The 20,250-nt window shown below is 34.7% G+C and overlaps 1 protein-coding gene across 2 annotated transcripts; it reads right to left on the bottom strand.

Annotated features, from left to right (window-relative positions):
* Positions 1–9,578: 9,578 nt before the first annotated feature.
* On the bottom strand, positions 9,579–19,459 carry LOC105033214 (uncharacterized). 2 transcript variants are annotated; one of them, XM_010907915.4, is made up of 7 exons: positions 19,349–19,459; positions 17,844–18,192; positions 13,562–13,789; positions 13,128–13,482; positions 12,915–13,042; positions 12,671–12,806; positions 9,579–10,193 (listed from the first exon to the last, which is right to left on the bottom strand). In XM_010907915.4, the coding sequence occupies exons 2-7, from the start codon at positions 18,185–18,187 to the stop codon at positions 9,954–9,956; spliced, it is 1,431 nt and encodes a 476-aa protein (XP_010906217.1). In that variant the 5' UTR covers positions 18,188–18,192; positions 19,349–19,459; the 3' UTR covers positions 9,579–9,953. The 2 variants fall into 2 exon arrangements, with proteins under 2 accessions (XP_010906217.1, XP_010906216.1); XM_010907914.4 differs by having other exon boundaries at positions 19,302–19,454.
* Positions 19,460–20,250: the final 791 nt, after the last annotated feature.

A 20,250-nucleotide genomic window follows, 5' to 3' on the forward strand; every position in this document is an offset into this window, starting at 1 on the left:
TGATATCTCGACATTATATAAAGGCTAAATCTTTCAAACAAAATTTATATTTGAACTCAAAATACGTTATTGCTTTACATGCTTTGAATTTTATCTTTAATATCTTGTGCTCTTATGCATTAATATTTTAGTAAAAAAAGAAAAGATAAGTTTAAATCTAATCTTGCATGCTTATATCCTTAAGCTTTTAAGATTAATTATTTTGTAAAATTTTGAGTGAAATAAAATTAATTTTTTGAACCTTTTGATGTATTTTTTTAGAAAAAAAGGAGGAGAGACTATTTATGAAAAAGAAAAGAGACTATCTTTTGAATAATTTGTAATGAAAATTATCTTTTGAGCTAAAAATGATATGGTTCATTTACTTTGAAATGATTCAATACTCTAATTCCAAAATTGATATAAAATTGATTTTAATGATTTTGAAAATGAAAGCTTTTGATGCTGTCAAAAGGGAAAGAGGATAAGTTGAATATATACTTAAGCTAATCTGAATATTTTATAATTTATTTATGAAGTATGTTTTTAATGCATCTACTTGTTTACTTCATATTAATTATGTATAAATTGGCATAAGTCTTAGAACCACCCTATGCTTTGTTTTGCATATACTTAAAATTTTATCATCATAAAAAAAAAAAAGATTATTGATCTAAAGATTGATTTTAAAAAATATAAAATATTTGAGTATGATACCAATGATTGCGTATTCTTGAGAAGTTAATTTGGTTTATAGGAAGCACAATAAGCTTGAATATTTAAAGAAGCATGAAAAAGCTTAAAAAAATAAATTCTAAAGTTGAAGAAGTATTTGAAATATTTTAAAAGTAAAAGAAGATAATTGGATAAAGGCACATCATGAAAATCAAGAGAAAGAGACTTAGCATCGACCCCTAAATCAAAAGAGTTGACTCTAGCACATATTTTTAAGTGGCACAGATTTGGAGACGACTCCTACTAAGTACAAGCCGACTCTCTTAAAAAATAGAAAGAAGCATTTTTATGGATCAGTCTTCGAACTGACTCCTACTTAACATGAGTTGACTTATAGTTGCTCGAGTTGATCTTGATCTCGAGTCAACTCAACTATGGCTAACAGCAGTAACTACTAATAGTAGTAACGATTAGTTCTATAAAAATTTTAATTTTTTTTCAAATAACTTTCAATGGCTAGTTTTTGATCTCAACAGCTAGAAATGGCTAGTCTGGGTTCTATAGATGATTTAAAGATTTTTAAACATAACCAAGAGCAAAGAGTATGGATCTAAAAGGGAAGAAAAGAAAGAAACTCAAATTCTTGATGAAGGTATGGAATTTTCTTGAGCAAGTCAAAGAGAAAAAAATTATGTATAATTAATTGAGTGAGCTTTCAAGAGAATATTCTTAGTAATTGTTGAAAAGCCTCTCATTCATTAAAGAAGAGAAGTCAAAGTATCAACAAACATTCATCATCAATCTCAATCGAATTTCAACAAATTTTATTCTTATTATGCTCTTACTTATTATTTCTAATTTCTATTGTAGATCTTGTTTCTTTGCAAGTTTTTTGTGATAGAAATTTGTGAGATAAACTTATCCAAATCAATAATTGGACATTGTATTGACTTAGTCTAGGGGTGACTTAGGTGGAAAAATTTTGATTGATTTCTTACATAAAATCAATTGGATTGATTGTGAGTTCACTAAAATAATTAATTGAATTAATATAAGTCTGATTAAAATAATCATAATGTAATCAAGAGTATTATAGTAAAATTTTTAAGTAGAAAAATTTAGAGAGTAGACGTATGTGCTAGTTTGGCATCGAACCCTATAAATTATTATTTTTATGGTATTTATGCTTTTTTTATCTTGTACCTTGATTTATCATTTATTAATTTATTTTAATCAAGTACACACTTATTTTAAGATTATAAAAAATTTTAAAAAATCTAATTTATGCCCCCTCCTCTTAGGTTGTCTATCTAGGCAACTCAATGAGAATAAACATAATTAACTAAGAAATATAAATCAATGAAGTAAAATAATACATAATTATAAATATACTAAATTTATAGTGGTTTGATGCCACACTCCATATCTACGTCCACTATCTAAGACTCTTTACTTAGAAATTCCAACTATAATCAACAAAGATTATAGTGTGATTGTTTTAAAACAAACTTATAATCAACTCAGTTGATTTTGTATAGAAAATTAATTAAAATCTTTCTCAACTAAGTCACACATACACTTAGTTTCACAAACTATCTAATTCTAAACCCAATCGAACCTATTCCACAAGTTTCTAACATAAGAAACTTGTATCAAATACAAAAAAAATAGTAAGATATAAAAAAATTGAGCACAAGCTCAGAAAACAAAATGATTGCTTGATGAAGCATAGAGAAGTCGAGGAAGAATCTCTTCGATGGCTTGACTTCTTCTTCTTGAAGATTGAGAAGGAGTTGACTGATGGATGATGAATTCACTCTTTGGTAGCTCAAGCAATATAGGCTCTTAACTCTTCTCTAGCTCAAAAAAATTTAATGCTTACTTATTTCTTACTTGAATACTTTTTAAAATACCTTTCTATTCTTTTCTTGCTCTCTAGAATTTTCTCTTTGTCCTCTTGACTTCCTCAATTAATTTCATGACTTAAATGCACTCAATTTTGGCTGAAACAGGCAAACTATCCATTACGAACAATTTCTATCCATTAGATGTTTTCAGAAAAATAGCCATTGGGCTATCATGCAGAGAGGTTGACTTGTCTTCTCTAAGGGTCAATTCGTCACTATCTAAGATAGACTTTTCTAGCTTCAGATCGACTCTTGAAGCACTTCTATTTTTGACTCTTCTTTATCTTGTGTCCATGGCTATTCTGAGAGTGACTCTTGTTGAAGCTAGACGAGTGTTGAGTTCGACTAGCATCTGCCATAGGTCGATTCTTGAAGTGCTGAGGTCAACTCTCAAAGAAAATATTTTTTCGAGCTTTTTATCTTTTCTCTAAGACCATCCTAGGTTCGACTCATCTGGATCTATGGTCACTCATCCATATTTGGGGTCGAGTCATGCTACTCTAGGGTTGATTTTTAAAATATCATTTTTTTTTGAAATATTCTCTATCTTTAGCTTGAGATTATTCAGAGTCGACTCTTGAAAAATTAGAGTCTCTTGAAAAGTGTCAATCTACTCTAATATATCAGAGTCGACTCTTGAATCTTGCAGATTGACTCTTGAAATCTTCAAAAAATATGATCGTCTATCTTTCAAAAATCGATACCTAACTTTTTAGAATCGACTTCCCTAAACTGAAACTTGGAAGAACTCTCTTTAAAATTCTTTTGCCTTAGTTCTTTTGAGAGGATTCTTCTTTAATTTAATGGGTCATTTTGAGCATCTCAGAGATCCTATAGCCAATCTTCAAAATATATAATTAGTATTATTTAAACTCAGGTATTTTATTTCATAAAAATCAAATCTTAGGTTAAAACCATAATGTTAGATATGAAGCTGATGAGCATCTCTTGAAAAAATATAGCAATGACATCTCATCCAACTCATTGATTGGATCGAACATCATCTCTTCAATCTTAATGGCATAATAAATCAAGACCTCCAAACATCATCATTAGTGACCCAATTGATTGCTAATTTAGTTAATTATCATCTCCCTAATCTCAATGGCATGACAAATTTTGGTGCTAAACAATCTAAACAACTCAGCTCATCTCAAAACAAGGCCAATGCAAGCTTGGTATGAAGCTAAATGAATGAAGCTTGAACAAATAATCTCAGCTCAAAATTAATTTGAAGCTAAGCTATAAAATAAACAAAGCTCAATTAAGCGGGCTTCATTAGCAACACCCCCCCCCCCAATCTCCACACACACATAATATGTATCATGTATGCATGTATGGAAACACACACACAAGCTTATGATGACAACAACAATGTTGATTAGAGTGCGACTAAGGGCATTTTAGGTAAACCATGATGTTCAACATCAAGCTGGTGAGCATCCTTTAAAAAGACAAAGTAATGACATCTCATGTGGCTTATTCATTAGATTAAAAATCATCTCTTCTATCTTAATAGGCTGATAGCTCAAGACTCCTAAACAACACAATTAACATCCTAACTGATTGTTGATTTGGCCAATTATCATCTTATTAAACCCCACAACTCAAAATTCTCCTCCAAAATCAAGAACAAATCCTTAGTACTTTTCAAGTACTTAAAGATATTGTTCACAACTGTCTAATGTCATACATCTGGATTCGATTGATTTCTGTTTGTAACACTCATAGCAAAATCAAGTCAAGTACATTGTATAGATTTATGAAGCTGCAATATAATTGGGCTGATTAAATTATGGATCAAGTCGTAATTAATTTAAATCAGATTTAATTTAATTGAACTTGATTTAATTTAAAGCTAATTGGGTTTAATTATTCAAGTAGGATTAGATATTAATTCTGATTAGATCAGATTTGACAGTCTTTTCAAACTTGATTCGAATTGGGCTTGAATCAGATTCAAATTAAACTCAATTTGAAACCCAATCAAATCAAGTGCCTTAGGATCCTTTTACTGGGCTTCTCTCTCTTATTTGGGCATCTAATTGAGGAGTGGGGTGTGAGATTTTACGTTGCTTCTTCCCTTGCATGCGTGAAAGGAAAGGGGGCACAATAGTTGGCGCCCCACCTTTCTGGGAGTCTCTCTTCCAGGACTCTTCTTGATAAGAACCTGTTTGATTCAAATTTGACTTGGATCAGAACTTATTAGATGAGGGCATGGGAATTGATTTTGTGTGACAAAAATTAAAGGAGAGGGGTAAGGCATGCGTGGGGTTTAAAGGCATGCGTGACTTGTTATGTGAGTTTCTTCTTGCCGCACAACCATCTCAATGCCACCCCTCCTATCCTCTTCATTCCCATGCCCTATATTCTTCTCAGATAAAATCAGGGAGAGAGAAACTAGAGAGAGAGGAAGAGAAGAAAAAAGAGGCATCAATGATCCTCTCAAAAACTGAAAATCTCCACCATTTTGTAGCGTCGATGATCATGCGATATCATTGGAATATCGAATCAAAAAGATGGTTATTTAATGTTACAGTCAGTCAGATAGTGAGATGATTCGATTGATTTGGTTTTGACCAGTCGGATGCCACCATGTGTCCGATAATTGTTGGCTCCCAACTATTCACACGGATCATATCAACGTGTTCTGATCAGGCAGTAGGTGCATCGAAAGGTCTAATGATATTCGACCCGGGCGTTAAGGGTGGCAATCAGATTGGATTGGGTCATAAATGTATCGAGTCAATACGGATCAGATCAGAAAATCATCAACGCAAATCCGATCTATTTATTAAATGGATCAAAAATTCAAATTTAAATCCGACATGTTTATTAAACAGGTAATCCGATCTGATCTATTTAATCCATTTATTAAATGGATCAAATTAGGTTAAACAGGTTAAACGGGTTAAACAGATCGGGTTAAATGGATCAGAAATAGGTTAAACAGATTAAACAGATCTTACATGGGTTAAATAGGTTAAACAGGTCGGATTAAATGGATCAGAAATAGATTAAACAAGTTAAATAGATTATCTGACTCAATCCAACCTGAATATTAAATAGGTTAAATAGATTAAACGAGTCAGATATCTAAAATCTAAATTCGACTCAATTATTAAACGGATTAAATGGGTTGACTCATTTATGATCCAAATCCATTTAGCCTAAATCCAAACTTATTTATGACGGATCAAATACGGATCGGGTTGGTGGGTGGGTCATATTTTGCCAGCCCTATCTAGCATTACCATGTGTCAAGATCTAGGAAGATCTTGATTTGAATAAGCTCATCTCGACCATCGATGAGCTCTATATAAAGGTTGTCTTCCTCCATTTGGGTCTTCTATTGCAATGCTGGGAACCTAAGGGCTCTTCAGTGGGTGTCGAGAGACACCACCCAAGGAGACCAGTAATGAAAGATAGATCCTTTCTCGACCTAAAGAACCATCAACCCTCGGTCTTAAGGTGTGGAAGAGTACGAAGAAAGCCCGAAAAAGAGACACTCTAAGGTTGGTCGGAATCATATGGCATAACAAAGCAAAACTAATGAGAAGCCGAATAAAATTTGGTGTAAGCTGGGCTGGACAAATCCTATAGTAATCAAAAATATTCTGAACAAAGTCTAGAATCGGGAAGCGAAGATCGACCTGAAGATTTTCTACAAAAAAGCTATTAGATCCGGAGGAGGAGAAACCACTTGGTCATTCAGACCAGGCACAAATAGCCGAAACTACTCCAAGATGTATACTGCTCCGGAGTGAATAACTAGGGATTCAATCAGAGAAGAAGGTTCTACTGTCGGACCTGGAAGACAGTCATCAACCGACCTACCCGATCGACTACCCTGAGAAGGACTAAGAACCCTATCTACAGGTCTATCTTCTTCTCTAACCTTAGCTTTATCTTTTCTATGCTACTAGCCATCAACAATGGCAAAAAAAAAAGTGACAAAAAAGCAAAAAAGGGAAGGAAATTAGGAGAAAGGGCCAATCTGAAAGCTAAGGGAAGCCCTAGAGACCACGAAGACACTGGGAGGAAGAAGAAAAGCTCTCGACACCCACGGAAGAGCCCTTAGGTTCCCAGAGTTGCAGCAGAAGATCCAAACAGAGGAAGACAACCTTTATATAGAGCTCACCGACGGCCAAGATGAGTTCATTCAAATCAAGATCTTTCTAGATCCTGACACATGGCAATGCTAGGGTTGAACATTATTCGGACCTTTCAATGCACCTATCGCTGATTAGAATACGTCGATACAATCCACATGAATAGTCAGGAGCCAACAATCGTCGAACACGTGGTGGCACCCGATTGGTCAAAACCAAATCAATCGAATCTCCTGCCGTCCGATCGATTGCAACATTAAATAACTATCTTTTTGATTCAATATCCAAATGATATCGCATGATTATCGAAGCGATAAAATGGCGGAGATTTTTAATTTTCGAAAGGATCATTAATGCCTGCAATCAAAATGACTATAGAATCGGATAACAAAAGATACGCTGACCCCATCGTCTAATACGTTAAGCCACCTCAGACTTAGGAGTAGGGGACAATTGTTGGTACAATCGGATCTGCTCCCCTTGATTCAGGATCGGACCTCGATTATGTATGACAATTGATGATGGACCATCAAAACGAAATCATCAAAGAAGTTACCGATTCGACTATGACCTCTACAAGGTTCGTCATCCGACATTCTATCGGCATTGCTGAATACGGATGGCCGACTGTCTATCGATATGCCGACTATCTATCGATAACTCCGAATGTACCTCAGACAGCAACTAATCTCGACGACTCGATCGACCGTATAGCCAATGGCCAATCGGTATATCAAAAATACCGATATATAATCAGTATATCAAAATCACCGACTGCCAATCAGTATATCAGAGTCAACAATCACGATACTACAATCATGGTAATAACTACATACCACGACGTTAGTGGGCATAAACTATCTACTAATCCCATGATCATGGTTCGATAATAGAAGTTAACTATCCTTTCATGCCACAATAAATGGAACTCCACGTATTCGATGGTTACATTTGAAATATCTATAAAAGGAGGTAAGGAGACAGTAATAGTAAAAGGCTTTTACTAGGCTAAAACTCTGTCGAATTCTACTTAAAATCCTGTTCATCACTCCTCGCTGATTAGGCATTGGAGGATTCTCACCGAACAAAAATCTGGTCAGTGGACTTTTTTTGCAGTTTCCCTTCATCGGAGTCAAGTGCACTCGGGATTGGCCGCAATAATATCAAAATAAAATAGGGATATTAAATAATCTAAATAACTCAAGCTCATATAAAAATAACCCCGATTCAAGCTTGGTTTGAAGCTACATGAAAGAAATTGGAACAAACAATCTAGGCTTGAAATTAGTTTCTAGCTGAGCCAAAAATTGATCGGGCTTGATTAAGCTAGCTAGATGAGTTAGAGGACTGTTACCCTTATTGAACAAAGCCCCTTTTCTTTGCCATTCTGCCTCCCAATCCAAACAAGCATGGAGGTCAGAGGGAAAAAGCCTTCGATCCGAGGCGCACCAATCGAAATCATAATATGGTATTTTACATCCCCCATGGTGACAAAAACCATATTTTATATTACTTCGAGCTTTTCATAGAGAATTATTACTTCGAGCACGAAAAGATCTATATCCACCAGAGAATGGGGAACAATCCTCTTGAGCAAGCCAAACCTCAAGATGATAATTCAGGGTCTCTGGCGGAAGGGGGACTCCAATGAGGGAGCTTTTTGCTCTCATTTGTAGGTTATGGGGAGCCCCACCATCACAGATGGACCATGGCTTGATTGAGATGCTCGATCCAAATGCATGCATCTCACCTTGCCGACAAACATTGAGAAGGCTCTGTGGGATGGGAAGTAGACAATGTATGTATTATAGCTGTACTCCACTGGATGCTAGCCATGCCAAAGGAGGAGTCATTGTAGAGCTTTAAGCACTTGGATAAGAGAGGAAAAGGGGTGCTGCTCCTCCTCGGATAAGTATGGACAATGGCGGCTATCTCCAGTTCATGGTATCTTCTGATGTGGGCATCTTCAACATTGGGGAAGACATTGAGGGATTCCGGCCTCCCATGGATGTATAAGGCTTCATCTAAATCATCCTCTATTTTCAACGCCATGTTCTAGAAGAATGGCCAACCCCTTACAAATGAAACAAACCAGTACGTTTCGACAATCTCTCTAAAAATGACCCAACTCCCCACATCTGAAGAAAGCCCCTGGATTGAACAGGGGTCTCTGCTCCGACCGAGGACACAGTGGAGGGGCGAGGTTTATGGCCAGAGGAGTGGAGCTTCTCAGCAACTTCTAGTCAAGGCAGGTGGCGTTTGAATGAGGATTCTTGAACAGGTGAGAGCATTTAAAATAGGCCTTAAACTCTTAGACACAGCGTTGATGGTATGCTTAAAAGTTTCAAGGACCAAGTAAGGCAGGTTTCTTAATTCTTACCAAGGACACCCTCCTAACGAGGAGGAGAAAGAGAAGATATTTTGAAGGAGCATCCACCCTCAACCCTCTCCAGCAGACCTTGAGTTCCGCCCTTCTCCCGTCTTCCACCACCTTCACTTGAACTTGGATGTCATGTATATATATTAGCATCGCATATCGTCATTAAGGAGCCATGATTCATCGTCTTGATGTTATAATTATAATAACAAAGTGAGTTTAAGATATTCCAAACTTTCTTTGCATCTAATAATTCCTTTCAAGCTTCAAAATTTTCCCAATGTAGCAAGATATAATTAATTATGCAATTCTCATGAGGTATTTCCTCCCGTGATCATGACAGAAACTGTAAAACCCTTGGGTCAAGTAGTTTCCCCGCAACGTAAGCCCTAATAAATGAACTTATCAATGTCTCTGCTGTTAATTGCACAGGCCCTCACGAGGCATACATGTGTAGCACAAGAATGCGAAAAGGCACAATCTGCTCATAGGCAGCTGCAGCATCCCCCAACAGAAAAAACATTGAACTGATGAAAATTACATGGCATCAAGAATAGATTTAACGCTAAAAAGCAAATAAAATCAGTTGTTGATATCAAGAAAAGATAAATAGAGCCTTGCAACCAATCCAACGTCACAAAAGTATCTATCTGCAACTAAATGAATTAAAACACTAGATATGCTATCATCTTTCCCTGGAGATAATTATGCAACCTCTTCGACTTGCTTTCCTAGCTTCTGTACTCCCGTGACAAGGGTAAACGAATTATCACCATAAAGCTGGATGGCTGTTGGCCTAACACTGAAGTTAGAAAGGCTTTTTCTGTTATCACCAGCAAAATTGCTAGAAAGCCTTATCTGAAGCCACCACTCCAAAGTTTCCCCAAGTATATCACCAATAAATCAAAGTCCAAAAAATCCAAGCTCAGTTGCCCTCTCCTTCTCAAATGTCTCAAAATATTGATAAATAATTGTCACAGCAAGCAAGATTCCAGTGCCTGAACCAATTGCACCCATGAAATCAGCGAGCACTGTCAGAGCACCAATGCACATCCCCCCAAAGGCTGCTGCCGTGGGAATATACCGATTCAACTCCTTTTGGAGGTTGGACTCACGGTGACCTGGCATCACCATTTGTTGTTCCTGCAACCAAAGAACAAGGATATGAAGTCATTTTATTCTCAATAAGATGCAACTACCTAAAGCACTTGCAAAAAAGTTATAATGAAAACCATCAAAATACATAGTGAAGCTTGAAATTTATGCCGAAAGAGAACTGAATATGTGAGGAACCATATGGGCATATATTTAGTCTCACTTCGATTATTTATCAAAAAGATCTTGGATACTTATACACAGTAAAAGAATATAAATAACGCTTTCCAACTAGCCTTTGGGTAAGATCCTAGGTCATTATAAATGATATCAGAGCTGATCCGGCCTATAATCTATATGGATTAAAAGATACTGCAGTATGGATTGATTGGGGACTGACCACAGACGATCGTGGTGTTTATGAATGGATGCATAAATTTGGACCTTTAGCCTAGTAAGGATGACAAGACTTAAATGGGGGGAATATGTGAGGACTCGTGCCGATATGTCTTTAGTCCCACGTCGGTTATTCATTGAAAAAATCTTAAATACTTATATAAAGCCAAGGAATCCAAATAATACCTTTAGGCTAGCCTTCCTAGATAAAGTCCTGAGTTGTCATAGAATAAGCAAAAAAGAATATTACAAAAAAGGCAAACATATATTTCCTGAATCCTAGTCATACTATTTGTACGGTAATACTTAAATGATGCTCCTATAAACCATGGGTTAGCTTAAAGCTGTCAATGGCTTCACAAAGCAGACATCCATAAATAGTCCAAAAAGGGGGAAAAAACTAAATTCATTTAAGTGGCTGTAAACTCGAGCCAAAAGCCAAAGCTTGAACACATACTCATGGTGCGGCAAAATCAGTGATGTTTCTTCATTACCTCAGAAGTACAATAAAATTTGATTTATCAGAAGGCCTATCCATGGAAGGGTAAGAGTTCAGTTAGTGAAGGTCACTGTTTAGGGACTCTAATGTGTCCTTGTTATCTAAATGGTGGCAGAAATTTCTTATTGGTGAAGGGAGTATTAGGAAATCTCCAATTGAGAAGTTTGATTATCACGATAGTAGAATATGATATGCTGAAATCAAAGGTGACGTTTCCAGTTTTTGGTCAGGTTTGTTGAGAAAAAGGTTTGTTTCTTGTGTGGTGTTTCATGTATGGTGGGGAATGGTAAATTGGTCAGATTTTGGTTGGATAGATGGCTGGGCAATTCCCAGTAGCAGATCTGTTTCTAAGCCCATTTACCATTGTTCAAGTCAATCCAGAATTGTGGTTTTATACTGGGCTGAAATGAATGGTACTTGTTCTTGGGTCATTCCTTTAGAAGAGTACTTGATGATCAGGCCAATTTTGAATACTATCAGTTAATGGACATCCTGGCATTAATTAGTCCCTCTCCTAATAATACAGTAAAATAGAGATGGTCTGCATCATCTACTTTAGCAGTCAAGTCTTGTTAAAGGTTCACTAATTTTGGAGGGAAGCTGCAAGGATATATCACTAAATCATTTGGAAGATTTGCATTCCCAAGAAAGTGAAAATTTTCTTACAGCTAGCATCCAAAGGAAGAATACTTACAGAGTTACAGATCTTGGCCACATCCTCCTTCATGTGTTTTGTGTTATGATGCTGAGGAGTCAGGTACTCATCTTTTTCTATCATGTATGCATATAGCGAACAGATATGGGATTTGTTCAGAAGTAAAAATAACTGAATGATGAGGCTGGGTCCCTTCTATATAATCCTTCTGGGGATTTCAAGCATGAAAAGGATTAAAGAAGCTGAGAAGAGATTGGGATATTCTAGCTGCAGCAATTTGGTAGATGATTTGAAAGGAACATAATGCAAGAATATCTAATTTTGCAGCAAAATCCTTTTCATTATTAGCAGGAGAAGTAATATCAAGTGGCTAAATATTTAGTGATATTTTGTACTTTAAATCTCCATGATTATTAGCAGGACTGTAAAGCACATACATCTTTCTAGAGTAGCCATCTTCGTAATGACTTGCATTGAAAACCAATACACCACAGATACGAGCTAAAAATCTCAGATATTTCCTCGAGTATCCTCTTATTCACTAACAATACAAAACACCAGATACAATGACAAGAAAACAGTCTCGGTCTTCCTGAACATTACTTGACCAGTTTCTAGGGATGTCAGGCATGGGTCAAGTCAGATCATGTAGGTTCAACACCTGAATCTATGATCATCAAGGAATATAAACATACTGAACCATCATCATGAGCCATGTCCTAACTGAAATGAAAAGACTTGTATAAACAGTGGAGAAGACCTATAACTATGGAATTATAATGTCCTAAAAGAACAAATACGAATAAAATATTTATTTGTAAAAATTAAATGTTATTTATGTATTGTTGCATCATAGTCATAGAAGCACCCTTTTCTTCAAGATTTGCCAATATATCTGTGTCATATCAAGTGCTATCCATGTTTTATAGGTAAAGATTGCTGCTAAAGACAAAATACAAGTAGACAGGTATGTACCTTAAGTTGCTTCGCTACATCTCTTGCCGATGAGCCAGAAACTTCTATCCAAGTCTTCGAGAAAAGTGCACAAGCCGACAACATAAAAACAATATAGAAGAGCGCATGGAATGGATTGGCAGCCAGGTCTGCCAGGCTGCATTGTAAAAGTTCCAACCAAGAAAATTAGCAATAAAAATGATGCATGTGAGATACATAGAGAGAGAGAGAGAGAGAACTGACAATGAAAGGTTTACTTAATCACCTAGATGGTGCTGTAATGTAGTAAGCAAGACCACCAACAGGTATGAATTGACCACCAGAATATTCAGATTCCTTCCACTTGCCCAACAGATTCACAAAGAAGTTTCCACTGAACCTCCTGTAGAGCAGCTGCATTTAGCATTAAAAGAATTAGACTTTTATGAAGTAGGGAAAATAGAATCATAATCCACCTCATACGTCCAATGCTTAATACCTGGGAAATAAAGTAAAGGTTAGAAACAAGTGCAGATTGTAAAATGATCGGCATGTTAGAGGTGTAGAATAACTTGATGGGGTAGGATCCTTGTTGACCTCGGGCATTCTTTGATCTAACAGGTAGAACAACTCGAAACCCTTGAAAATAGATGACAATGAGAAAAACCAAAACTGTAGCAAGCAGATTTGTCACATTTGGAAGATTTTGACGGTAAAATGCCTCACGGAGAGCACGGACCTTGTCTGTCCGAGTTATCAGTAAATGGAACAAGGCAATAACAGCACCTTCAAATTCAGCACCTCGGCCAGAATTGATGGTAGTGGGGCTAAATGCCTTCCAAATGATATTTTCACTACAGGAAATAAAATTTGAATGTAAGTGAATGCTCGTATACATTAGAAGCAAGAAAAGAGATAGAACCACTAGCTTACCAAATATTGGTGGCAATGAATAGCGAAATGCCAGATCCAAGACCATATCCTTTCTGAAGAAGCTCATCTAAGCAGATCACAATGATACCAGCAAAAAACAGTTGAAGAATTATAAGAATAGCATTTCCAGCACCAAGTTGGCTGACACTGCCATACATCCCAGATAAAACATAAGCAACTGCCTCTCCAATTGCGATCAGGATGCCCAGTAATTTCTGAGCGCCATTTCTGGAGACCAAAAAACAAAAATACATTGAGATCATGTATAACACTGTATTTTCACAGGATGCATGCATGCAAATAGGAAAAACTCAGCATCATAGTCTACATAGTAAAGGTTCAGTGCCACATAAAAAGGATCCAAAATCATGCAGCATGATCAATCAACATGACAAAATCAGAAAAGAAGTACCACCTAGAATTATCGATACTCCTGAAGGAATTGCAGGTGAGCAGTATATATTACATATGCATGTGTGTGTGTGTGTGTGTTATCAGAGAGGAAAATTAGTGAAGTTACAATTATCTTTATTAGCTCTCATTTGACAACCTGTGTTGTCATGGATTCAACAAATATAATAAACTTAGAATATTATAAAACAGCAGCAGATGCATCCCTGTCAACCAGGTGGAGCTCAATTTAATGTGATCTATAACTGAATAACTGAAGCAAAATTAGTTTCTCAAATACACAGCGAATTAGTTTATGATGAAAATGCTTAAGAACTTCATGTTACATGATTCAGACACCACGATTGTTTATCACAAAAGCCCTATCATGTTGTATGAAGATGACACAGAGCTAGTTAATGATATTTTGAAAAGAGTGAATGTTAATTTGGAGTTACAGAAAGAAGCTCTAGACAGAAATGCATACACAGTAAAATGTGATATTTAGGGAATAAAGGATTTTTATTCTGAAATGGTTCAAACCAAAAAGTACACATGGAGTAACCATAGCAGAAATATTTCTGCTATCATTAAGTGGCTAAAACTCGGGCAAGTGAATTTAGTTATAACATACTTTGTTCTATTAAACAAATGGGTAGACAAAGATGTAGAATTAATACTGAACTACAACTGAAGGCCAGACAATCAAGATGCACCTACATGGATTATATGATTGCTGATTTCATTTGAGAGCTTCGAGAAGATTTGTAATTCAATTGAAGGCCAGCTTGATTACATGGATCAAAATGCAGGATGCTAATAAAGGCAAATAGGTTAATATGGGAGCAACAAAGATAAGTATTTTAAGGTAGATTTCTGGTGAAAAGAGCAGGAATATCCTGCAAAAAAGTCAACTGGAGAATATCTCTATAAGAAAAAGATCTCAAATATGCATTAAATGACATAATGGGGAAAGGAAGGAAAAGAAGAGATTTATAAATGTAATGTTGGAGACCAATATTCATATCAAATATTTTAGGAACACAGTACATTTTCTTCAGTACCACTAATTTATGTGATATAAAGTTGTTTTATTTATTTAGTGTTCAAGGCATTAGAGATCTACTGATCTAGTGATAGCTTTCCTGGGTTACGTTTGGTACTCTTTGCTTTCCAGTAATTTTAGTGAAACAGATAAACAGGGAACCTATTTTGTGCTTTTGTGTAAAATAAGCTCAAGGAAAGAGAAGGGATAAGGGAGTTGCAGTTTTTCATAAACCTCATTTTCATATTTTATGACCTGCGATTTCTTCCAAAACAGCTTTACTGTAAAGCTGTGAAACAAGTGCTTATAGAAAATTATCAATTTTAGCTTTTCCGTACACAATTACAATAAAATTACCAATCCTGCCCCTTTCTGTCTTGTTGTAATCCCCTTTTAATAAAGCCTATTGAACAAATAATCTCTTAGTAACTAAATATACTTTGAACAATACAATATTAATTATAAATCCAATGACCACCATACTTAACTTCTCTTAGAAATGTAGGTGAACCAAGCTCAAGCAAACAAAGCTATGCTCAAGCTCAGCTCATTTTGTAATCCAGCCAAACTCATGTCTGATCAATAAAAACTGAGCTGAATTCAAGCTAGTAGTAAGCAATGTATAAGAGATTTTTTGAGATCCTCAGGCTTGCCAAAGCCTTCCTATATAATTTTTGATCTAATTTCCATGGTTAGGTCTCAATATTACAGCTAACATGCATTCTTCACTATGTGGAATCTATTAGTGTTTGATAAATAATTACTAAAATCACTTTTCTTTATATTATATAAAATATATAATGTGTCCTTATTTATTCAATTTTGAACTCAAAGGAGCCAATGGACATGAGAGCTTGTCAAACTTCAAGCCTAGCTAATCAATGCATATCATCACAAAGAACAATTTGCAGCATGTTGCTATTTAACTTATTTCTTTAAAAGCAACTACCATCACCATATTTCAATGAAAGGTCAATTTTGTGATTGCATGCATTAATTGTAAAATGTGTGTGTGTGTCTCTCTCTCTCTATATATATACATATAATAAATTAAAAGGAAGATTTTATATATATAATATATATATATATATATATATATATATAGTTCAATAGGTTCACACCCTAACTATGTTCCGAATATTGGAGCATATTAATAAGTTGTTAAAGGCATATTGCCTCAATTTATGTGATTCTAATAAATTAATATAATAATTAAAAAATGAAGATAAATCTGCAATCATCATTCAAATTGGTGCTGGACCTATGTTGTATATTATACCAACATAAATTTAAATATAACAAAATTCTATGAAGCAGGGACATGGATATTGGATACTGATACAACATGATATGAATATGCTGATAGACAAATCTTGAAAAGGTAATATGTAATACGGTTAGGGATGGCAAAATCGACCCGACCCGATGAGTATGCACTCTACCAAAACCCGGTCAAACCCGAAAAATAGGGTTTGACCGGGTTTGGGTTCGGGTTTGGATAAAATCCGAAAACTGTAGCACGGATATGGGTAGTGCTGTTTTCTACTCAAATCCGAACCTGAACCCGATCCGAACCTACGGATATGGGTAATATCCGAACCCATATCTGAATATATATGTTTATAATTCAGTTTTGATAATTCTGTTTTGGTTGATAATATGCATAAAATTATTTTGGTTATTTATATGTTCTATATGAATTGTAATTCTATTTCTATGTTTGATTTTTATAAATCTGGACTTATAAATTATGTTCTATGTTGAATTGGTAATTTTGTTTTGATTGATAATATGCATAAAATTATTTTGATTGTTTATTTTTTTTGGGTATGGGATAGGCATGGGCGGGTATGGGTTGGGTATGGAAAAATGGATTACCCATGGGTATCCCCGAACCCATTGGGTATGGGGATAGGCATATCTTTTCTTACCCGATCGGGTATCGGGTAGGGATTGGGTATAGGATATTAAGTTCGGGTTTGGGAATGGGTATTACAATACCCGACCCAAACCCTACCCATTGCCATCCCTAGATACGGTTTACATCACTAAACATATATATCATATACACTAGTACATATTTTTATACATAGAACATGCACTTATTCATACATAAGGACATATAAGTATGTGGAAGAAAAAATCTATAATGCATAGCAGGCTATCAAAAATCAAATAATTCATACTTTTTATGATAGCAACAACTTTTTCAAGCGCTTCGTTTAGTCATCACTCAAATATATTAACTGTAATCCACACTTAATTATTTTAATATCAATAAAACAGATTACAAAATTGACCCCCCAAATACAGTTTCGGATGCATCAAGAAAATATTCAAAGTATTTAGGAAGTATCTGGTATGTTTTTTAATTTTGAAAAATAGGATATTAAACACAAGAAACAGACATATATCCGAGAAGTATTCGACCAATATCAGTATCTGATACAAACATGGCATATGACTTGAAGTATCCGTGCTTTCTACACAAGATACAAAGCAGCTGAGTCAAAATTAGCAATTGCCTATTTATATGATAGATCTTCTGCATGAGACAAGAATATTGTAGTTCTAGATTGCAGAGTCAAACACATTGGTGAATGTGGAATACTTTCTTATGTCCACATACTAGCAACATTCTAAGTGTTATATACTAGTAGTTCATGTATATTGTCTATGTAAATCAGCAATATGCAAGAAGAATGGATTTTCAACTTTCATTGTAAGATATAGCCAATTCCTATCACATGAAAAATCAATAATTCCACTTTCCTAGATAATCATCACTAATATCCACCACCATTATCATCCACACATTACAAAAGTATCATGCAGCAGAGTACTTACAACAGAGCACGGTCCTCTCTCACACTGTTGTCGACTTCAATGATCTTTGACCCAACCAAGAGCTGCATCACCAGTCCTGAAGTCACAATAGGAGTGATCCCCAGCTCCATAACAGTTCCACGATTTGATGCGAGGATGACACGCATCCAATAAAAGGGATCAGCACCAGTTGTTGAGTGAATCCCATATAGAGGGAGCTGGCTGCAGACAAGAAAGATAAAGAGAGATATCACAGTGTAGATCATTTTCTCGCGAAAAGGAACATTCCTGTTTGCACTTTCAACTTCTGGCAAGATTGCCAGGAATGGCCTGACAAGATGCAGCACTCTGAACCCTCCGGCCATTGTTCCTGCATTCACCCACGTAGAATTATTTTTCAGGAAAAATGCTTTATGCGGCCCTTGGCATGGCCCTTAGCAGACCCCGACCTGGCTATTGGCAAGCAGCCAGAGCTAAAATAAGCAATAAAGCTCTACTCAAACCACCTACCCTGTGTATGGTGTACAAAATCCCGGTTTGGCACTTATTCAGGATATGCTAGGGGTACACAAAGCAGCACACTCATTTTTATTTAGGAAAAAAATATAACAAAAACAAGAAATCTATAAATGCAGCATGGAAATGCATGAATTTTAGTTAAGAATAACGCTGTAGTGCTCTGCACACTCAACCTATCAGTTCCTCATCCCACCACAGCATGAGTGAATTGATGCGATTCACGATCCTATCAGAATGAGGAACTGGCAAGGTGACCAGGTAAGTCCCATAGCAAATTTTTTTTTCGCAATCTCAAAATTTTGTACAACTACATGACAACTCCAATTCATTCTAAACATGATTCTTTTCTAAAATATGCATTAGACAATGATTTCTTGGAAGGCACTTTATTCGTCCAACATCATGAGCAAAACAACATTCAGTTAATATGGAAAAAAAAAATGCGATGGAATATAAACAGGAAAAGAAGCTTTTGATCGCGATCACACAATTCAAAGATCATCATGAATTTCAAAGGTATTAGGAACTGGACAAATACAACACTCGTTCATCCAAAGAAAAAAAAAAAACTAGGGCTTCAATCAAACAAGTAATAATAGCAATAGTAGGGCATAGATCAAACGGTAGAATTTAGTTGGCGGAAAAAATAAATCTATAACAACAACAACCCGGACCACTTGAGAGAGGGATCAACACGAAGTCAGCATCAATGCGAGAGCGATAAGAAAATACCGATAGAGATCTGATCAAAACAGAAATCGAAATCAAAATTCTAAAGATAACAGATCAGAGCTCACATACAGATCTACGATACCATTCCTAAGTTTCTTTTATAAATAAAGATACGCGATTCCTATCGTGTTCTCTTCTTCTTGGAAATTAAAGAAAAAAAAAAAGAAAATGAAATCAAGACGTAATATATAGAAACCAAGAACAGCGATACGTTCGGTGGAGACGCACCAGCCCAACCGTAGCTGATTAAGAGAGATCAGCGAAAAAGAGCTTACGACCGGAAGGCGTAGCCCGTCGCTTCTGCGCCGAGGGAGAGATGAGGAGGGGAGGAGTGCTTTACCTAATTATAATTTTTAATTTATTTATCTTGATGCAAAAAAAATAAAATATTATTTTGGATGATCGTCGTCATGTTATCCACCTTCTTAATATGCCGCATCATAAATTCAATGTTTTTTTAAAACATCATTCCAAATCACATCATATTATTTAATAATTTTAATTTTTTTAAAATAAAAAAATAAAAAAAAAATATAATTTTAAATTTATAAAAAAATAAAAATTATAATTTTAACAAAAATAAAAATTATCATTTTAAATTAGTATCTCTATTTTAAATTACTTTTTAATAAAATATCTAAAAAAATTATTGTAAAAAAAATTAAAAATAATACTAAAAAATTAAAAAAAATAAAAATTATAATTCTAAAATTTAAACAAATAAAAATTTTAATTTTTATTCACATAAAAATCATCATTTCAAATTACAATCTTCTTTTCAAATTAATTTTTTTAAAAAATATCATAAAAAAATAAAAATTATAATTTTAATATATTTTAAAAAATAAAAATTTTAATTTTAATTCAAATAAAAAAATAATTTTAAATTATTTTTTCTATTTAAAATTAATTTTTTTAAAAAAATATATAAAAAATCTTAAAAATAAAAAAATAAAAAATATCATAAAAATGAGAAAGAAATGAGAAAAAAATAAAAATTATAATTTTAATTTAAAAAAATAAAAATTTTAATTTTAATTCAAATAAAAAAATCATTTCAAATTATTTTTCCCATTTCAAATTAATTTTTTTAAAAAAATATGTCAAAAAATAAAAAGTGTTATAAAAAAGTAAAAAATTAAAAAAATTAAAAAAATAAAAATTATAATTTTAAATT

Source organism: Elaeis guineensis, chromosome 2, assembly GCF_000442705.2.
Source record: "Elaeis guineensis isolate ETL-2024a chromosome 2, EG11, whole genome shotgun sequence".
NCBI classification, from domain to species: domain Eukaryota; kingdom Viridiplantae; phylum Streptophyta; class Magnoliopsida; order Arecales; family Arecaceae; genus Elaeis; species Elaeis guineensis.

What these genes read in the sequence shown, in the direction of transcription:
- LOC105033214 (XM_010907915.4), bottom strand. Translation starts at nt 18,187, where the DNA reads ATGGCCGGAGGGTTCAGAGTGCTGCATCTTGTCAGGCCATTCCTGGCA. An exon ending in AGAGAGGACCGTGCTCTGTT is followed by an intron (nt 13,790 to 17,843) that starts GTAAGTACTCTG and finishes TTTGGTCTCCAG; the next exon opens with AAATGGCGCTCAGAAATTAC. An exon ending in ATGTAGCGAAGCAACTTAAG is followed by an intron (nt 10,194 to 12,670) that starts GTACATACCTGT and finishes CTTTGGTTGCAG; the next exon opens with GAACAACAAATGGTGATGCC.